Source organism: Prionailurus bengalensis, chromosome A2, assembly GCF_016509475.1.
Source record: "Prionailurus bengalensis isolate Pbe53 chromosome A2, Fcat_Pben_1.1_paternal_pri, whole genome shotgun sequence".
NCBI classification, from domain to species: Eukaryota; Metazoa; Chordata; class Mammalia; order Carnivora; family Felidae; genus Prionailurus; species Prionailurus bengalensis.
The window spans coordinates 61,737,192-61,755,985 of NC_057348.1; the positions used below are offsets into that span (position 1 = coordinate 61,737,192).

General features: G+C 55.7%; 1 protein-coding gene across 5 annotated transcripts in view; it reads right to left on the bottom strand.

The window, feature by feature from the left end:
• Positions 1-1,499: 1,499 nt before the first annotated feature.
• Positions 1,500-18,794, bottom strand: part of TNS3 (tensin 3) — a 216,318-nt gene continuing 199,023 nt past the window's right edge. For 4 of the 5 annotated variants that reach the window (XM_043588420.1, XM_043588417.1, XM_043588421.1 and 1 more), the window contains 7 exons: positions 17,260-17,355; positions 16,297-16,374; positions 15,443-15,520; positions 7,158-7,326; positions 5,596-5,664; positions 5,467-5,493; positions 1,500-3,994 (listed from right to left, as the gene is read on the bottom strand). In XM_043588420.1, coding sequence (XP_043444355.1) covers positions 3,850-3,994; positions 5,467-5,493; positions 5,596-5,664; positions 7,158-7,326; positions 15,443-15,520; positions 16,297-16,374; positions 17,260-17,355 — 662 coding nt within the window. In that variant the 3' untranslated portion in view covers positions 1,500-3,849. The remainder of the gene's footprint in view (positions 3,995-5,466; positions 5,494-5,595; positions 5,665-7,157; positions 7,327-15,442; positions 15,521-16,296; positions 16,375-17,259; positions 17,356-18,794) is intronic. The other variant, XM_043588418.1, reaches the window with a different exon arrangement.

The window sequence follows — 18,794 nt, forward strand, 5'->3', positions numbered from 1 at the left end:
CAAAGGGCTTTGGGGTCCGATACCCCCCACAGCTGCCCTGGCCCAGGCACTGCAGACCGTGATTCCTCAGGGACGCTAAGGCCATTTCTTCTTGGATCCTTTTCTTGTTACCAGCCCAACAGCCTTGCACCCAAAAGTGTCTGGATACAGCCAGTCCCGCGTCATGCAATGTCCCTGCCCAGCATGTGCCCACGGCCCTAAGTCTGCCGAGAAACTCCAACTTTGCATCTGCTGTGTGAAATGTGACCTCTGAGGCCCTGAGGAAGCTCATCTCACCCTCTTGGTGACCACACATACCTCTATCAGAAACAAGAACCATGAGGGAGGATGGGACAAGAAGTCCCCCATGGGCAGGACAAGGGGCCATCTCCCAGAGATCGAGGGGTCTCCCAGTGGGCAGGACCTGGGCGCCCATCTTCAATAGACCCAGGGTCCCCCGTAGGCGGGACCCAGATGCCCATCTCCAACAGATCCAGGGCCCTGTGGGGGTGGGACCCAGACGCCCATCACAGTACCTCCATCAGCACTAGCCCCTGGGTGACGAACACAGAGTTAATCTGCACGGCAGACTCCAGGCCGGGCAGTGCCCGGTGGTGGCTGGTCTCTGGAATCCTCTGGCAGACTCCAGGCCACCGCGACAAACCCAAACTGTGTTCCTGGAAACCCACCCTGCTGGGCCCTGCCCACCTTGACTCCTTGCTGTGACACTGGTGGTCAAGGGTCCAGCCCCTGCCCCCCAAACCTCTTGTTGGACACGACTCTCCCTTACGCTCCTGGCTGGGACTGAGCAGTTGTGTTTACGTGAATGGTCGCAGCCCTTGGCTTTATGATGACAGTGACCTCATCTGTGCCCGAGGCCTGCAGTGGGAAAGGAAGGCAGTGTGTGGCGCGGCCCAGTGACCATCCCCCCCCCCCCCCCCCCCGCCAGGGCCTGGGCGACAGTTCTGGGCTTTAGGGACACAGAGAGTGAGGGGCCATGGGTCCTGTGTCCCCATCAGTTACATGGGGAGGGACGTCGACCAGGGAAGCGGCCCAGACCCAAGACGGCAAAAAGCCAGCATGATGGGCCCCCACCTGGTGGTGGGGGGAGACCGAGGAGGGTAGTTCCAGGCACGGCCAGCATCTGTTATTGAAGCAACAGGTGAACCCACCAGACTTCAGGTTCAGGCCTCAACTCTGCAGACGCGGGAAGAGTCCCCTGGGGGGCTGAACATCAAAACGGATCAGTATCTATGAGCAGCACCACACGTTATGATTCAGTTCTTAGTATCTTCGAATGTAGGTTTTCGAAGGTCTCTGGGCAGAAATCTTGAAATGCATTCCTAAAGGCAAAACATGTTAATTTATCATGGAATCCAAGGACCCACAAAAAAATCAGCTTCAAACTCCCGATTCAACACATGCAGACACACACGTGCACATGCCCACGCACACATAGACGGACGCGCACACGCACACTTTCATCCACCGCAAGAAGTGCCTGCCTCCCCGAGGCTTTGCCATGTTTATAATTTTATTATACTCTGAATAGAGATGATATTTGAGAAGCAGAGAAAATGACTATACAAAGGTTTATAGAACATTCATTTACATACTGGATATATTCTTTACAATGTAAGAAAAGTAAAAATACCCACTAATAGTAAGGCAGATAAGGAGACGTAAGGTCTAGGACGCCAGGGATACACGTGGAGACCCTTGAATTCGGTTTGACTTAATGTGGTTATAGGTTAGCACTGGAGGAATACAGCATACGGTTAACAAGCAGGTTAATAGGACCCTGGCTATGACACTGTGGGGGGGCAGGCCTCGTGACCTCCCCAGGACAGGACCCCTGTGCCTGCTGGCGCCCGGAGGCCAGGTGTCAGGGACAGCGTCTTCCGCGGAGTGACCCCTGGCCTGCGTGGGGGGGCGGGACAGGGCTCCCCGCGGTCTGAGCCCCCAGTTTGTGGATTCGTCTTGTTCTGTGAAACGGGTGTGTAACAGGGAGAAATCTGTCATACCAGCTTGCCAGAACCCATGGAACTGGCTTCCCTTGGCTCCGGAGAGGGAGCGAACTTCCTGACGCCCTGACCCCTGCGAGAAGCCGCAGCTGGCCAGTCAGTTCAAAAAGCAAGCGGGTGTGGCTTCTGGAATGCTCCGGACAGGGACTGCACAGGAGGCCCCGATGCCTCGGTCATCTGATGGCCTGTGCTCCCAAATCCCACACCCACCCTGCTCGGATTTCTAAACGAGCCCTCTTCCTTCATCGGAAGGACCCGGGACCCGGGCTGCCGTCTCTGGGTCAAACTGGGTAGAAGCCATCTCAGGCTCAGGTCCCTTTGGCCGAATTTCTGCCACGAAGGGAAAGCTGTGATGCCAGTGGCCTCTGCCGAGGACCGGGCCACCAGGGCTTCCGGGAGACACCCAAAGAGTCGGCGGAGAAGGTCCGCGAAGACCAAGGCAAACATTTGGCACAGAAATGAGGCACTTGTGATCGGTGCAGCTACTGGACCAGCCGGGGACCGTGTCCGCCTTCTCAGCGCCCACGGGGGCTCGAGCACTCGGGCTGCGTGTGGCCCCACGTCGGTCTCTGACCCGCTTAAAGCAGAGACCTCACGAGACACACTCCCACCCCCTCCTGTGTGGCTGCCAGCGACTCTGGGAGGCTCAAGAGCTGGTCTGGACTTTGCAGAGCCGGGCAGGGCGGGCAGCTCCCGGGGCCGAGAGGCGCCTTACACTGAAGACCAGGCCTTCCTTCCAGCTCCCGCTCCGGGGGATGCGCAGGGCCCTCGGCACGAACGGCACAGCTGGCTTGGTCTCCAAGGTGGTGCAGAGCAACGGCCCTCAGCTCAAGAACAGGCTGGAAGGTCTGAGCCTCATGCTGTTCCTCCTGTCTCTCCGCTCAGGACGCTAGAAACACAGGATCCCACGGGGGCCGCAGAGGCGGGACGAGTGGCCTGCAGCTCACAGAGGGGCGAGTCTAAACCCAAATGTGACCCACCCTCTGGAACCTTCCTCCCCAGAAGGGACGTCACCCGCAGCCCGGAAATGCAACGTCGACCATCAGGCTGCAGGCGGTCGAGGCTGTCGGGGCTGCGGCCGCCAATCACCTGTGCACCCACACGGGCTCGGCCCCGCGGCCCGCAGCGATGGGACCCGTCCCGTCCAGCAACAGGAAAGTGTCATCATAAATAATTTGGCATAAGCAGAATATAAATTACATGAAATGGCATTTCACGTCCCTCTTCTTTCTCCTCTCGCGGCCAGTGCGCCGCTCAGACTCGGCGTGTGAGCAGGAGGCTGAGGCCACCACCGCCCGCCAGGCTGAGGCTCTCTGACGTCATCGGGTGACCTCCACGTCCTCACAGCCATCGCACTGTCCCCTCCCCAGAGTTCCGGAAGGGCCTGACCTGCACGAGCCTTCGTCAGACGTGCAAACCCTTCTCGGTTAGCCAGCGTCTCTGTCGTGGAGGAGAGAGGTCTCCTCCCGGGGGCACGGGACGGACCGGGGCCCTCTGCACCGGCGATGGCCCCGCTGCTCACGCAGGGCCACAACCAAAGGGCCGGGCGCCCTCCTTCCCACAGACGCCAGCGTGCAAGGAACACGTTTCCTTACACGGCCCCTTCCAACGCGGTGGAGCCCAGGTGGGCGTTGCAGGTGCCCAACTGCCTCCACCCGGGAAGCACCTGGCAGCAGGAGTGTGTGGGGAGCAGTCTTCCAGGGGAGGCAGGAGAGGGCGGGCTGTGTCCTCAGATCTATAAAGCCGGAGAGGGATCCCCTTCCCCTCCTGGGGCTGCAGCGTCAGGCTCACCAGCCGCCACCCGGCAGACGCCCCGGCCCCCCTCCTGTCTCTGGCGGGAAGGGGCTCAGATCTTCTTAGGGGAGCCGATCATGACCTTTGACACAAAGTTGACGATGGCGCTGGCGGGCTGCTCCGGGTCATGCTCTGCAAATAAGTGGCACACGTTGTCTGTGGCGCTGCCCTGCTTCCGGGCCACAAAACCGAAGACTCTGCGAAAGGAAAGCCGAGGTCAGACTGCCAGCGTCCGTCTGCTTCCTCCCATACTGCAGCCACCGCGACCCGCCACTCATGCTGCCCCCTAGCCTGACACCTGCCCACACCTGCCCATACCTGCTTGACACCTGTCCACACCTGCCCGACAACCTGTCCACACCTGCCCAAGAACCTGTCCATACCTGCCTGACACCTGTCTACACCTGCCTGACTACATGCCCACACCTGCCTGACACCTGTCCACACTTGCCTGACTACCTGTCCACACCTGCCCGACAACCTGCCCACACCTGTCTGATATCTGTCTATACCTGTCCAATACCCATCCATACCTGCCCACCTCACAGGTCAAGCAGTTGTGTGGCTGGCCACTGCCCCGGTCCATTCCTGGCCAGAATCCTGCAGACTCTGGACGGGATGGGCTCCTGGGCCCCCGCCCAGCATGTGGACCCCGCCCAAGGGAGGGCTGGGGTCCTCGGGTACGGGGGCAAGCGGCTTGCTCTCTCCTCGATCAGGTTACGTGGGGGCACAGACCTCATGGGGCACCGGAGCGGTGAGGGGAGTGCTCACACCTCCAGGGGTCAGAGCTCCCCTCTCCAGCCCCCTACACCCCAGTCAAGACAACACGCTACCAAGGAGACTGCTTAGAAGCACAGCACATCTAATTATTTTTCTTAGAAGAATGGAACTGTTCTCTGGACAGGCTTCCGTGAGCCCTCAGCTGCCCATAGTGACTTCCATTGTCTGGTTCCCTGGCAAAGCCCCTTCTCCATCTTCGAAAAATGAAGGATTTTTCTGTTCCTGTTTAGCGGTTTCCAAGCGGGCTCGGCTCAAGGAACCTCGATGGCGTCGCACATTCCACGCAGGCACGAGCGCCATCAGCCCCACGTGCCAGAGCGGGGCAGCTCAGGCCCCACCTGGGGTCTCCGTGCGCTTTATCAGACCCCGAGACAAACATCACTGCGAGATGGGGACGCCAGAGCCAGACCCCTGTGGTGTGACATTCCAGGCAATCAAATTCAGGTTACACCGAGGAAGCCGGCCTGGGGAGTGCACACAGCTCCGGAAAGTTCTGGGAGCACCGTGCAGTTTCAGCCTGCCATCTGCGTCTGGGAAACACTGACCACCGTGTGGTTCACGCTCACACACAAGCAGTCCTTCCTTCCACCCTGACCTTGACGTGCCCGCCGCGCACACCGCTCTGAGCAGCCAAAAAGCCGCGCAATCCGGTCCTCGCTACCCGACCACACGTACAGGCCAAATGGAAATGCTGTGCCTGCAGAGAAGAGCCCGCAGAAACGCAGACCCTGGGCAGGCCCTTCCCACGGAAAGGGATACTTTCAGTTTTGTTTACGGCACAACCCAAACCCGCTGGCGAGATTCAGTCATTTCCTGACGGAAACCCCATTTGCAAACCTGTAAGAGAATGTACTTTGGAGAAGGAAGGTGCAGCATCCCGGGACCTTACCTCGAGCAGGGGCCGTCTGTGATCCACCTTGCAGATTAAAAGAGGAGGAAGAGTTACGTTAGTCTCTTTATTAACTTAACGGGCAAAGGATGCTTAACGCATCACTTCATACACACAGGGATTTCTTACTTCCTGTCCTGTGGATCCAGCGCGCAGAAAATCACACTGCTCACGGGGTAGTGCCTCCGGAAGAAGAGCCTGTGGGGACAGGGCGGAGGGGGACAGGGTCCCACCACCGGGTATCAGGGTGACGGTGATGCGTGGGGCAGCCCCCCCCCAAAGGCGGTTTTATTACTGGTCAAAGAGCCCTGTGTACCACCATCAGAGGTGGACAGAGCGGGTGTGGGGGGAGCTGGCGCTCGGCAAGAGGGAAGCTCTCAGCAGGGCAACCCTGTGCAAGTGCCAGCCGCGTGGAGGTCGGGACCGAGCCTGGGAGCCCTGGCACCCAGAGAGAGGGGCCAGTGAGCCTGGCCTTCCTGTTCTCAGCCCACGAACCACCCACCATCGCCAGCCATATTTCCTCGCTGGGGACAGGGCGTCGTCAAGGATGGGAACCCAACTCAGCTATGAGGATGCACCTGATGGCGCCAGGGGGAACTGTCACACTGGCTGCGGGGAGGGTGCCAAGGACGGGTCGGGCTGCACCGGGGAGGGTGGGTGCCAGGGGACCCATCCTGTGCCCCGTGAAGCTCCTGCCGTTCTTCTGCTCTTACTGTTGAGGACCCGGCTCTCTTGCTAACCACACCAGTCTGTTTCCGTAACAGGTAAACGGGAAGTGCATCTGAAATGCCTTCAATCCTGAGGTCAAAGGCTCCGCAGGGGTGGGGGAGGACCAGGCACTGTCTGTGCACCTGACTCCTCGGGCTGGGCTCTGCACTGTTCCCGCTGGAACTCCTACTGCATAGAAACTACTCAGTGACAGCTCTGATGAAGGCCACTGAGATACTGTCTATCACCCGGATAATCAGACACCGTCTAGACACGTGAAGGTCATCACCTGTTATATAATGTCTGGATTATGATGAACGATTATTACTAGCGCGTGTTACTCTTACCCAGAACTAATCATTATTAGGTTACAATCATCTGGACGCTGAAATAGTATCTAGCAAGGTCACCTGAGCTCCGTGTCACCTGAGACGGGACGACCACCCATCACATGTATGGACACTGAGCAGACTGGGGGGCTCTACCATGGTCCCCGGGTGTTTTTACAGAATCAACTTAAAAGATATTTGCGTTTAAACATTACACAGGCGGGGTGCCTGGGTGGCTCAGTTGGTTAAGTATCTGACTCTTGATTTCAGCTCAGGTCATGATCTCACAGTTCGTGGGTTCAAACCCCACATCCAGCTCTGTGCTGACAGTGTGGAGCCCGCTTGGGATTCTCTCTCTCTGCCCCTCCCCTGCTCGCTTGCGCGGTCTCCCTCTCAAATAAACTTAAAGAAAAATTTTTTTTAACTAAATAAAAATTATACACACGTGTGTGATACTCAAAGGTCCAAATCTCTCTCTCTTCTGACAATTTTACCACATCCTAAGAAGAAAACCTTTGGGCTGAATATCAGGGGGTTGCACGTGGCTCCTGGGAGGTGCGAAAGGACAGGGGAGCGCGGGGGTGACGGACGCATCCCCAGGGGCCGTGCAGGCTGGCGGGGGGGTCTGGCCCTGGGGGTGCCCCGAGGACTCACTTCCTCTGGTTGTCAGTCAGGGTGATGCCCTGGGCGGACACCTTGAAGTGCACGACGGTGCACAAGGGAGGCGGCTCCTGGACCAGCGTGAGGCTCAGGGCCTTCTGGACGGCCTGGTGGCCGGTGAGGGACTCCGTCTCCACCGAGTTCAGGTACCAGACGTTGCAGGCTGCGAGACGCAACAGGGAGATGCTGTGTTAGTGTGACCCCTGCCAGGTGCCCCGGCGCAGAGCCCTTGGCCCCCGATCCCAAAGGCGTGGGGAGCGAGGGACCGGGGACACACCTGCCCTGAGGCCCCAACCCGGGAGTCTCCTGGCGTCGCCGGTGGGGCTGGGGTCCCCTCCCCAGCCTTAGTGTGGGCGTGAGTCCACAGATAAGCAAATGTGCCAGAGGGAGGCATTTGTGTGATCCGCATGGGCCAGGCCGGTCAGCCTGTCCTGCCCATGCCACGTGCTGCCACGGGCTGGGGGCTTCTCTGCAGCAGCTTCTCTCAGGGGAAGCAAACTGCTGAGTGCAAGTGGGGCTTAGTAAACAGCCCGATGGCGCTGAGCCCGGATCCCTGCAGCTCATGCAGAAGCGGATGTTGGACTTTGGGGGTGTGTGGGAGGTCTGCATCACTCTGCCTGCCACCTGCTCCCTACAGGAGCCACGGCCTTGCCTGGCCGACCACCACCACCGTGTCCCCCGGAGCACAGCCACCCGCAACCCGGCCGGCTGGACACCAGGGTACGTGTGAGTGCCCACAGCCGGCGAGCTGCTAGCCATCCGCTGCTTCCAGGCAAATGCTGCGAGCCACAGCTAATTCACAGCTAACTTTTAAAGTTTGGGAAGCTCTGGGCCTCGAAGCCTCAGTGCCTCGGTGAGACCCGGGTTTGCGCCAACAAGTTCACGTGCCCTCGATCCTGGAGTGCCAGGCGCTACAAGCCTGCTGGCCAGGCTCTTTACCAACGTAGAAGGGAAAAGCCACCCGAATCCAATCGTCGGAGTCTCTGGAACAGGCCCAACTGGAAAGGCCAAGAATGAAGGAAGCAGGTTCCAGAAAACCTCCCAGGCGGCGTCTTCTGCCAGAGCGTCCCCCACAAGGAGCCTCCAACAGGCTCAGTGGGGAGTTTCCCCCGAGACACTAACTTTTCTCTGCAAAGTTCCCCGAAGCATCTGCTCACTCCCGCCCTCGCCAAGGGGAGCTGGAGACTTCACCCCTGTCGTGACCAGACGCGCCCTGTGCCGTCAGCATCGTTCAGAGAGAAGTTTCCACCCCGAACACCAGTGTTTCCGTTTCCCCGAGCTCCGCTGACGTTGCTCAGTCCTGAGGACACTCAGTGCGTGTCCGGCCGCGAAAGATACTTCACAGACACCATCTCACCCAGTCTGCACCCTGTCCCAGGTGGAGGGGCATATGAGTGAGGACACTGCGGCCTGGAGGTGCCGGGAAGGTGCCAGAAACCTCGCAGCCCCTGGGTGTCCAAGCCCCCGTGCCACCCCAGCTTCGTGCTGGCTGCTGCAGCGCCTACCGAGAACCTACTGGGTACCAGGCAGGTTCCCTGAGAAATGTTGGCCAATGTTCTGAAGGGTGAGCTGTGGACTTTACCGTGTGCGACTGTCCCCGGCCACAGATATGCCTGCAGACGACGTCCCGTGCTCGTCCCGACCGCAGACGCCCCTTTAGACACCCGCACCTGCACCTGCACGTTCCCACCAGGAGGGGGTGATCAGGGGCAGGCGGAAACGGGAGACGCACCCCGCTGCTCCCTGCTGGCGGCCACCGTCCCCACCATCCCCAGGGGACCTGAAGCTGCCATCTGACCTTGAGAGCTTTACAGGTGCCATCTTGGGGCAGAGCGTGGGTCAACACAAAGTCCTCACAACTGCAGCCGCCCAGCGCTCAGCCCCTGCCACGCTCTGACCAGACTGACTTTTACGAAACGCGGGCGTGAACCAGGACTGCGCTGGCGGACGATAACCGGGCAGCATTTATCAGGAGGCTTGGAGAACAGGGCTGCACTCGCTGACCCAGAGGTCCCGCCTCTGAGAAGGCTTAGAAAGGAGGGCGACCAACCCGACCTTCTCACAACCAATGTGACAGGGGAGCGCAGGGGCCGCAGCTGATGCTGCGCTGTGGTTCGCAGGGAAGCCAGAAAGGGAGGAATTCTCAGCACAAGGAGAAGACGTTTTCTTTTCCTCCTTGGTTGTATCAAGACAAGAAGACGGATGCGAGCGGAGCCCTGGCACATAGCCACCTCCTGAGTTAGGTGCTCGAACCCTCGCGCCTCACGCCCTTGGCTCGCGCAGTGATCGTACACCAGCTCTTTCTGGAAGCCGCACACACGGTAGAGGCTAATGGGGAAAGCGGACTAGAAACCACATCCGTGCTACGGTCAGGCGTATAAAATAACACGCATGAGTGTGAGAGCGGGAGCTGGATGGGTGCCTGGAAAATTTACCATACTGTGACTTTCGGGGGGTGGACATTCTGCCTTTGATTTCATTCCTGTCACTGTGATGCGGTTCCAAAAAAAAAGAAAAAAGAAAATTCTGATCTAACTACAGTGAAATCCCACACAGCTGGCACGGCCTGGCTCTGAGCCAGGACAGGCTGCCACCAATCTCACCCCCGCTCCCTTGTGGCACCACAAATGGCCTTTTGATGAGGAGTTGGGGTTTGGGGAATCTGGGTCCCGAGGGCAGAGCCACATGGTCCTTCCTCAAAGCAGAAAAGGGAGGTTGCCCCTCCCGGGGACTGCTCTGCTGAGCCTGAGGGTCCCGGAGCCCCTGCCTTCCAGAAGACGAGGGGGTTTGTCCTGGGGGGACCCGGCCCCCGACCAGCGCTCCAGGTGGGGACGACCACGTGCAGTGGGGCCACACCCATCAGACCCCTAGGGATCAAAGCCTCAGGGACACACGGGTTCCCCCAGCCCGTTTCTGGGAATGTGGGTCCTAAGACAGCGATGCAAGATTCAGAAAAACAGACGTGATGCAGACAGCGCTGCCTGTACTGAGCAGCCAGAGAGAAGTCAAGCCAAGAAACAGCCAGACGAGCGACCGTGAGGAGCCGAACCACGAGATGGACCATTTTGCAGCCACTGAAAACGAGACCCACATCGTGTGCAAAATACAGCGACCTTCTTACGTGACGTGAAGAAAGGAAAAACATCCAGGGCGCGTGGGAAACTCACTTCCTCTCTCTCCAGTGTCTTCCCTTCCTTTAACTTACAGATCAGACTTCTTTTATAAAGAAAAGAAATGTTGTGACATGGCTAGTTTAAGAACACAACCTGACGTTTCTGGGAAATGTGCCAAAGGCCTGGTAACGCCTTCTCTGGACGGAACACGCAACCGCTGCTTTCCCAGCACAGGGAAGAGTGCGGCCCAAACCCCAACAGTCACCGAGGCCAGAACAACCCACAGGGCCTGGGCCCAAAGGAGGAGAAGACGTGTGTGTCCTCGCTGGAGCCGCCCACTCCTGCTAACACTCTCTAGTGCGGCTTCCTCAGCTTGACGGGGAGGAGACTTGGAGAATTCGGGGAATTCGAGAACCACTGCCAGTTCTGAAGGTGGATTAGGACACACGCAAAATGTAAGAAAAATCAGGGGCGCCCGGGGGGGTCAGTCAATTAAGAGTCCGACTTCGGCTCAGGTCATGATCTCATGGTTCGTGAGTTCGAGCCCTGCCTCAGGCTCTGTGCCGAGGCACAGAGTGGATGTGCCTGTTTCAGATTCTGTGTCTCCCTCTCTCTCTCTGCCCCTCCCCTACTTGCTCTCCTTACTCTCAAAAATAAAATAAACATTTAAAAAACAAAATTTAAGAAAAAACACTAAATCCATTTCCTTGAAGTGATCGCCAGTGGGACAGTCTGACCGCCTTCTGGCCACAGTCGTCCCACACTGTGGGGCCTTGGGGAGCTCCCTGCTGGCTCTGTCCTCGCTCCGGCCACGGATCTGTGTCCTGATGCCACTCCCAGCCTTGTCGCCCAGGAAGTGAGCTGCGTGGAAATTTAACCGCCTCCATGTGTCTTAGAAACATGAGATTTTAAAAGGACATTGTGTAAACGCTCAGCTCAGATGCTCACAGAAGACTCCAGGGTCCTGCCTCAAGTCCTAGGAACTGCCACCCTTCACAAAGGCAAACCAATGATAACTGCCGCATGTTACTGAACGAGATTATAAAGTGAACCTAAAAATGATACCCTGCAATAGAAGAAAAGGCTTTTGTTTTCTAAATATACATACACACACACACACACATATGTATGTATGTATATAGATATGTGTGTGTGCATGTATATATACATATATACATGCACACACACATATATATATTTATTTATTTTGAGAGAGAAAGACAGTGCAAGGAAGATGGGCAGAGAGAGAAGGAGAGAAGAGAATCCCGAGCAGGGCTCAAACTCGTGAAGTGGTGAGATCGTGACCTGAGCCCAAACCAAGAGTCAAGAGGCTCAACCGACAGAGCCACGCAGGTGCCCCGAACAAAAAGCTTTAACATCTAAAAATAAGGGTGATTGTGGTTCCCAATTACGAGTAACTAATTCATTGATCCATTTATTAATTGCACATTTGTTGGGAAAATGTTTGATAACCATGATGCTTAAGGAGAAACTTGCCAGGCAGCTTGCCGTGAGATGATATAAAGCCAAGTGCACAGTCCAGAGGCGTGCGGGCTGGGGTGTAAACCTGAGCTGAGCACAAGCGGAGATGTCACAGCAGGGGGGAAAGGCCATTTCTCCCGGGCCAGGAAGAGCATTTTTCCGTGAAAGCACAGTGGCAGGCAAACAACAACCTTGTGGGTGACCACATTATAGTTCCCAAGGCAGTTTTCAATGTCAGATTCACTTGGTCTCTGCAGCCATGCTGTGGCAAGAGATAATTATCATTATACTAAGATCTGTGTGGCTGAGTGCATCACCGGAGGTCAAAACCCTGAGTGGCAGAGCCTGGACTTGAACCCAGGACTCACACAGCCACATTCCACATTTTTGGGGTTTCATGTTCTAACGCACTCGCTGTTTGGGGCAAACTCTGTCACCTTTGTTCTGGCCACACAAAACTTACCCCTCAAGGATAAGTCTGAAAAGAGTTCAACACAAAATCATTCGTTGTGAAACCAGAGAGATGAACTTTAGCTGAGCAAGAGGCAGAGAGACAGGGAGTTATCGCACAGAAGAATAATGCACGTTGTACAGAGGAAGAAAATAGCTGTATGTTTCACTGACCTCCATCACAGAGCCACAGTTGTAAGCTATTCTACAGATAAGAGGTGCAGAAAGGAGGTATTTCGAGCACAGGCCTCCACCAGACTCCGAAATTCCCTCCCCAACATTTCTGAAAGCAAACGCCCACCATGGATGAAAGGCCTCCTGTGGGGAACTGGGTTCCCTCACAGCTGCAGACCCACAGGAGTCCTGTGGCCTCAGCCTTGTCCACACTGGGGCCACTAGGGCTGCATCTAATGCTGCAACAGTGACCAGGGTGACAGAGCGTGGCAGGAAACAAGATTACTATACAAGTCAATCCCTTACCATCCACCAGCAGAGGACAATCACAATTTGGAACTAAAAGAACAAAACAATTTAGGTTAGCAGCTCCAAAAGCAGAATACCTAGGTATAAATCCAATAAAATTATGTATAAGATCTATTTACGAGAAAAACTACAAAACTTTGAAAAAATAAACAATAACTAAATAAATGGAGAGATTCCACTTTGTGAATAGGAGGGCTCAATTTTGTCAAGATGTCAATTCTTCCTAACTTGATCTCTAGATTCAATACAATTCCAATAAAGATCCCAGCAAGTTATTTTGTGGATATTGACAAACCAGTTCTGGAGTTTCTATGGAAGCAAAACACCAAGAAGAGCCAAAATAAGATCAAAGGAGAAGCACCGAGTTGGAAGACTGACAGTACCTGACTTCAAGATCTGTTAGAAAGCTGGAAGTCAAGGCTGTATCACTGGTAAAAGAACAGACAGAGAGATCAATGGAACACAACAGACAGCAGAGAAATAGACCCCCAACAATACAGTCAACTGATCTTTGACAGAAGAGCAAAGACAACGCCATGGAGCAAAGATGGTCTCTTCAACAGATGGTGCGGGAAGGACGTCCCTGTGCAAAACAGGGACTCTAGACAGAGACACCACCCCCCAACACTCAGAGTGGACCACAGACCTGAATGTAACATGTAAAACTAGAACTCTTCTGGAAGATCCCACAGGAGAAAATCAGGATCACCTTGGGTTTGGTCATAATTTTTTTAGATACAACACAAAAGGCACAACCCACGAAATAAATGGTGAACTGGATTTCGTTAAAATTAAAAACTTCTGCTCTGCAAGAGACAGCATCAAGAGCATGAGAAGGTGAGCCACAGATGGGAGAAAATACTTGCAAAAGACATGTCCGATAAAGGACTGATCTCCAAAATATACAAAGAACTCTTACCAGTCAACAATAAGAAAACAACCAACCCGGGGTGCCTGGGTGGCTCAGTCGGTTAAGCATCTGACTTCGGCTCAGGTCATGATCTCATGGTTCGTGGGTTTGAGCCCCACGTTGGGCTCTGTACTGATGGTTCAGAGCCTGGAGCTGCTTCGGATTCTGTATCTCCCTCTCTCTCTCTGTCTCTCCCCCTATCGTGCTCTGTATTCTCTCTCTCTCTCAAAAATAAACATTAAAAACAACCAACCAACCCAACTAAAAAATGGACGAAACACCTTAACAGATCTCTTACCCAAGAAAGTATACAGATAGCAAAGATGAAGAGATGACCCCCGTCATGGGCCATCAGGGAAATGCAGGTGAAAACATGGCACCCCACTACACACCTATTAGAACGGCCAAACTCCAGAACCCTGATGACACCCAGCGCTGGCGAGGATGCTGAGCGGCAGGAACGCTCACTCATGGCTGGTGGGAACGCAAAATGGCGCGGCCGCTCTGCAAGACACTGCTGGAAACATGCTCCCACCACCCGATCCAGCAGCCGTGCTCCTTGGCATTTACCCAGAGGAGGGGACATCAGAAACCTGCACACGATGTTTACGGCAGTTTTACTCAGTTGCCGAAAGCTGGAAGCAACCGGGATGTCCCTCAGCAGGTGAACGGATACATAAGCTGCGGTCCATCCAGATGATGGAGTATTACTTGGCACCAGAAAAAAAACAAAAATGAGCCACCGAGCCATGAAAAGACACGAAGGAGACTTACACCACATCACTGACAAAAGCCAATGTGAGAAGGCCACCAACCGTACGATCCAGCTGTGAGAAGTTCTAGAAAAGGCACAACTTCAGAGACAGTAAAAAGACCAGTGTTACCAGGGGTTTGGAGGGCAGGGATGAGGATGGAGCACGGAGGAGTTTAAGGACAACAAAGCTACCTTGGGTGACCCTCTAATGGTGGATACGCATCATTGTAACATTTGTGCAAACCCACCGAGTGACCACCACCAAGAGTGAGCCCCAGTGTAGACTGCGGACTCTGGGTGATAATGATGTGTGAACACTGTAACGGGGGGCATCGTGCACGCAGGGTCAGGGGGGTGTGTGGGAAATCTCTGCACCTTCAATTTTGACGTGAACCTTAAAGCGCTCTAAGGAATAATCTATTAATTAAAAAAAAAAAGTGTAGGGGCGCCTGGGTGGCTCAGTCGGTTAAGCCTCCGACTTCAGCTCAGGTCACAATCTCACGGTCCGTGAGTTCGAGCCCCGTGTCGGGCTCTGGGCTGATGGCTCAGAGCCTGGAGCCTGCTTCCGATTCTGTGTCTCCCTCTCTTTCTGCCCCTCCCCTGTTCATGCTCTGTCTCTCTCTGTCCCAAAAATAAATAAACGTTAAAAAAAAAAAATTTAAAAAAAAAGTGCCCAGGTGAGCCCCGTGGGGTGGGGGGGGGGGAGTGGGGGGACTGTGCCCCCTGGGCTCGGGCAGCGCGGGGGAAACAGTCAGCCTATTTAGTGAAGCCCTCTGAACGCTCTTATATTTACAGCTGGAGGTGCGGCCCCCGCACCCCATCTCCCCAGATGAAACGCAGCTCTGGACTTTCTCCTACTGTCTGGTCTTGTTTGTGGTGGGGTATCCGTAGCCTGGGGAGTCCTGGTTCTGTCCCCCCGCACTCGGTGCCCACCCTGTCCTGGGGTGGATTCCAGAAAAGGAAGCTCCTTCAGGCACACAGCTGGGAAAGGAAACCCGCAGACCCGAGGTGACAAAGGAGGCTGTGTCACGGAGCTCCCTTCCGCCCCCAGGAACCAAGACGTGGGAACGCGAAGCCAGCTACTGACCTGCCCCTTGCTTGAGGAGCTCGGCGGCTGAGTTGGCCGCCGTCTGGGGAGAACTATCGGCTATTTCCTCCAGTGGATCTGCGAGAAGGAACAAGAAAGAAAACGCAGAAATGAGTCCGGCTCATCGGAAAACAATCTTCACGACACCATTACACTCGTGACCGGGTTCCCAGCTGGTGACCAGCGCTGGTCTGCGGAGCTGAGATGGTCTCCTGGGGACCACGGCCCCACCCGCAGAAACCAGCACCAGGTTCTGGGCAGGGGGTGCGGCGACACGAGCCGGCAAGACCTCTTCCTCACCTCTGCTTCGCTGTGTACCAACAATTTCTAAAGGTACATCGCACTCACCTGTATTTTAAAGTCACCACTATGGGATACAGTAATGTTCTGTGAAATTAATACTGCCTACCTAAGGAGCTGGGAAATATGGCCAATCCCATCGTTATGAGGCAAGGGCTTTAGTTCCCTAACTACAGAGATGGTCAGACTGTCACAAAGGTGAAGAGAATACTTTGTCACCTAAGCTCAAAAATATCAATGCCCTGCTAAACTCATAGAATCGCAAAAATTAGCACGAATGGCCTTGAAGGTCTCTCGCTGTGGGCATTTTCTATCCAGGAGAACGGTTCACAAAGCGCGTCAGGTGACGGTGTTGCTGAGGGCGGTCTCGGGTCTGCAGGCTGGGGTGCATCACCGGATGCTCAGCCTTTAGGGTTTACCCACAGAGCAACACTCTGGTCTGGTTTCCCTCAACGGATCGTCACGGACCCGGCACTGCTGTGCCCGACACGTACACACCCACACACCTGCACGCGCGCACACACCAAGCCAGCACCAGGGACCCGCGGGCGTACCTCTGTCTGGAATGAGCAGCTTGCAGGGCAAAGCCAAGGGTGTGATGGAATGCTGACACACCAAAGCCGTCAGGCTCCCTGCAAAACAGACGAGCAGACAAGAGTTAACACGGCCCTAAATACCGCATTGCTTGGCCGATTTACCCACGGGAAAGAGGCCGCCACCGAGGGTGAGCCTTTATATTTTTAGCAACTAACACGCCCCATGATTGTGGGACTTTGCGCAGAACTTCAATAAAGTGACAAGTGCAGGTGAACAGCTAAGAAGTGGGGGCGCCTGGGGGCTCAAGCAGGTAACCGTCCGACTTCGGCTCAGGTCATGATCTGGAGGTCTGTGAGTTCGAGACCCTCATCAGGCTCTGTGCTGACAGCTCAGAGCCTGGAGCCCGTTTCGATTCTGTGTCTCCCTCTCTCTCTGCCCCTCCCCCATTCGTGCTCTGTCTCTCTCTCTCTCTCTCTCAAAAATAAAATAAAAACATTAAAAAAAAACAGCTAAGAGGTAAAGAAACTGCAAGTGACTCTCAGCCCAGACACACAGTCACCAATTTATAAAGAGTAAGTCGGCCATCTGCCGAGCCTGAGGCCACCTCTGTGGACCCCGCAAGGTGCTTCTGAAGGTTAAGACAATGCCGTGCTTAAGTCTGCACGTGAGTCTGGGCGTCTTCCCAGCAAGCCTGCGACGTCGGGGAGTTCTGGTCTTGCAGGCCGCACTCCAGCTCTGACCTGGTCCACGCTCATAGCCCTGCGTGCCCACCAGAGCGTAGACATCTGTATTTCAGTCTTGAACCTGCTTCCCATCCGTTTGGTTTCAAGAAAGCTTTCAGAGCATTTCCATACCCAGTTTATTCCAGAGACGCTAAGGGAGCGAGGCACCCTCGGCGTGATAGCCCTGCCTCTCGAGGGCGGCAGGGAGATGCATACTGCGTGGGCCAGAACGGGGACTGTGCCCCCTCGACCACTTACCGAAATAGGGCTCGTTGGGGCAGCCTTTCAACCGCACTCCCTTCGGGGTACACTCGATCAGAAAGTGCCGCACAAGCTCGTTGGCCAGATCTCCCGCTGTGGGAAGAGATTTAAAAGGAAAAAGACAGAATTTAAAAACGGGAGCCCGGGAGGATGGGAGAGGGGGACAGAACACAGGCTAAAGGGAGGGGCCGTGGGTGGGGCTGTCCTGGGAAGGAGCGCGGAGCCCCCACGGGGACATGTCCGGAGGTGCAGGGGTCCTGGGGACAGACCCGCAGACGCTCTGCAAGAACCCCCAGTGCAGGGAACGAGTCAGCAGCTGCAAGCAGGAACACGGGCGTCTGGCACCTTCCCATCTTACGTACGCGGGGGGATCAGAGGGCTCGGGACACAAGGGGGATACTCGGGAGTGAGCCACTGAGAAGAGTTGGAGGAGCCAGTCTTGTGGGTGCGACTGACCCAGGAGCCGCATAACAGGCCCCCAGGAAGGAAGCCCCCCCCCCCCCCGTCACTGTGACTGCACAGAACACCGGTGTCCCCGCTGGTCACGCATCCTACGAGGAGGCGCCTGGCGAAAATGCAGCCAAGGGCACACCGTCTGAGGGCAGAATATGAATAACACAGTAAACACAGGGAAAGAGGCCTGTGCCCGTGCCCGCCACGGACCGCGTCTGCGGTCACTTCTGTTTCTGAGCAAGAGGCAGCCAGACAGCAGGACCCGCTGCTGGGGGGTCTGGTCCCTTGCCTTGCCCGTGGGCGGCTCGCACCGTGGTCCACAGACAACGGCGGTGACACAGGGACAGTGGGGCTGGCAGGAAGGGAAAGGGCCAGATTCCTCGAGAGGCAGCATGGCGCCTCATCTCTGAGGAAAATGATCCGCGTCTTCAGCACTGAAGGGGACACATGGCCCCGGTGACGAGTGCCTTGGAGGGACAGCCGGCTGCCCAGAGAACAGATTCATCCTCAGGATGACTGTCGCTGCGTGGTCTCTGGGTACCACAGGCAGGATGCTGGCACGCTGAGCTCTCTCCTCCCAAACTTATCTGTGGACTAGGGCTGGGCGAGGACAGGCAGCCTGAGGGTGCCAGTGACATTGTGCTTCATGCACCTGCTGTTCTGTGTCCTGTTTCATCATCTTCACCTCAGGGCTGAGTCAAAGTCGGCCTGCGTGGTGGACGCACACCTGGAGGCGAGAACGCACTCACGGCATCCTCTGTGCTTCCAAAGTGACAGTGTGACACTACGTGCAGGAAAGATGTTGGCTGGAAGTTTCCATGGAGACCGTCCCGGCTCTCCACCGGGACCCCATCTCCGCAGACACAAGATGCTCCGGTCCCCAGACTCTTGTCTGCTATGATCCTCACCCAGGACTGGTGGGGACACATGGGGCTTCTGGAGCTGCTCTCAAGGCTGAGCTCTTCCTTTTTTTTTTTTTTTTTTTTAATTTTTTTTTTTCTTTTTGAGAAAGAGACACAGAGTGTGAGCAGGGGAGGGGCAGAGAGAGACAGGGAGAGGGAGACACAGAATCCAAAGCA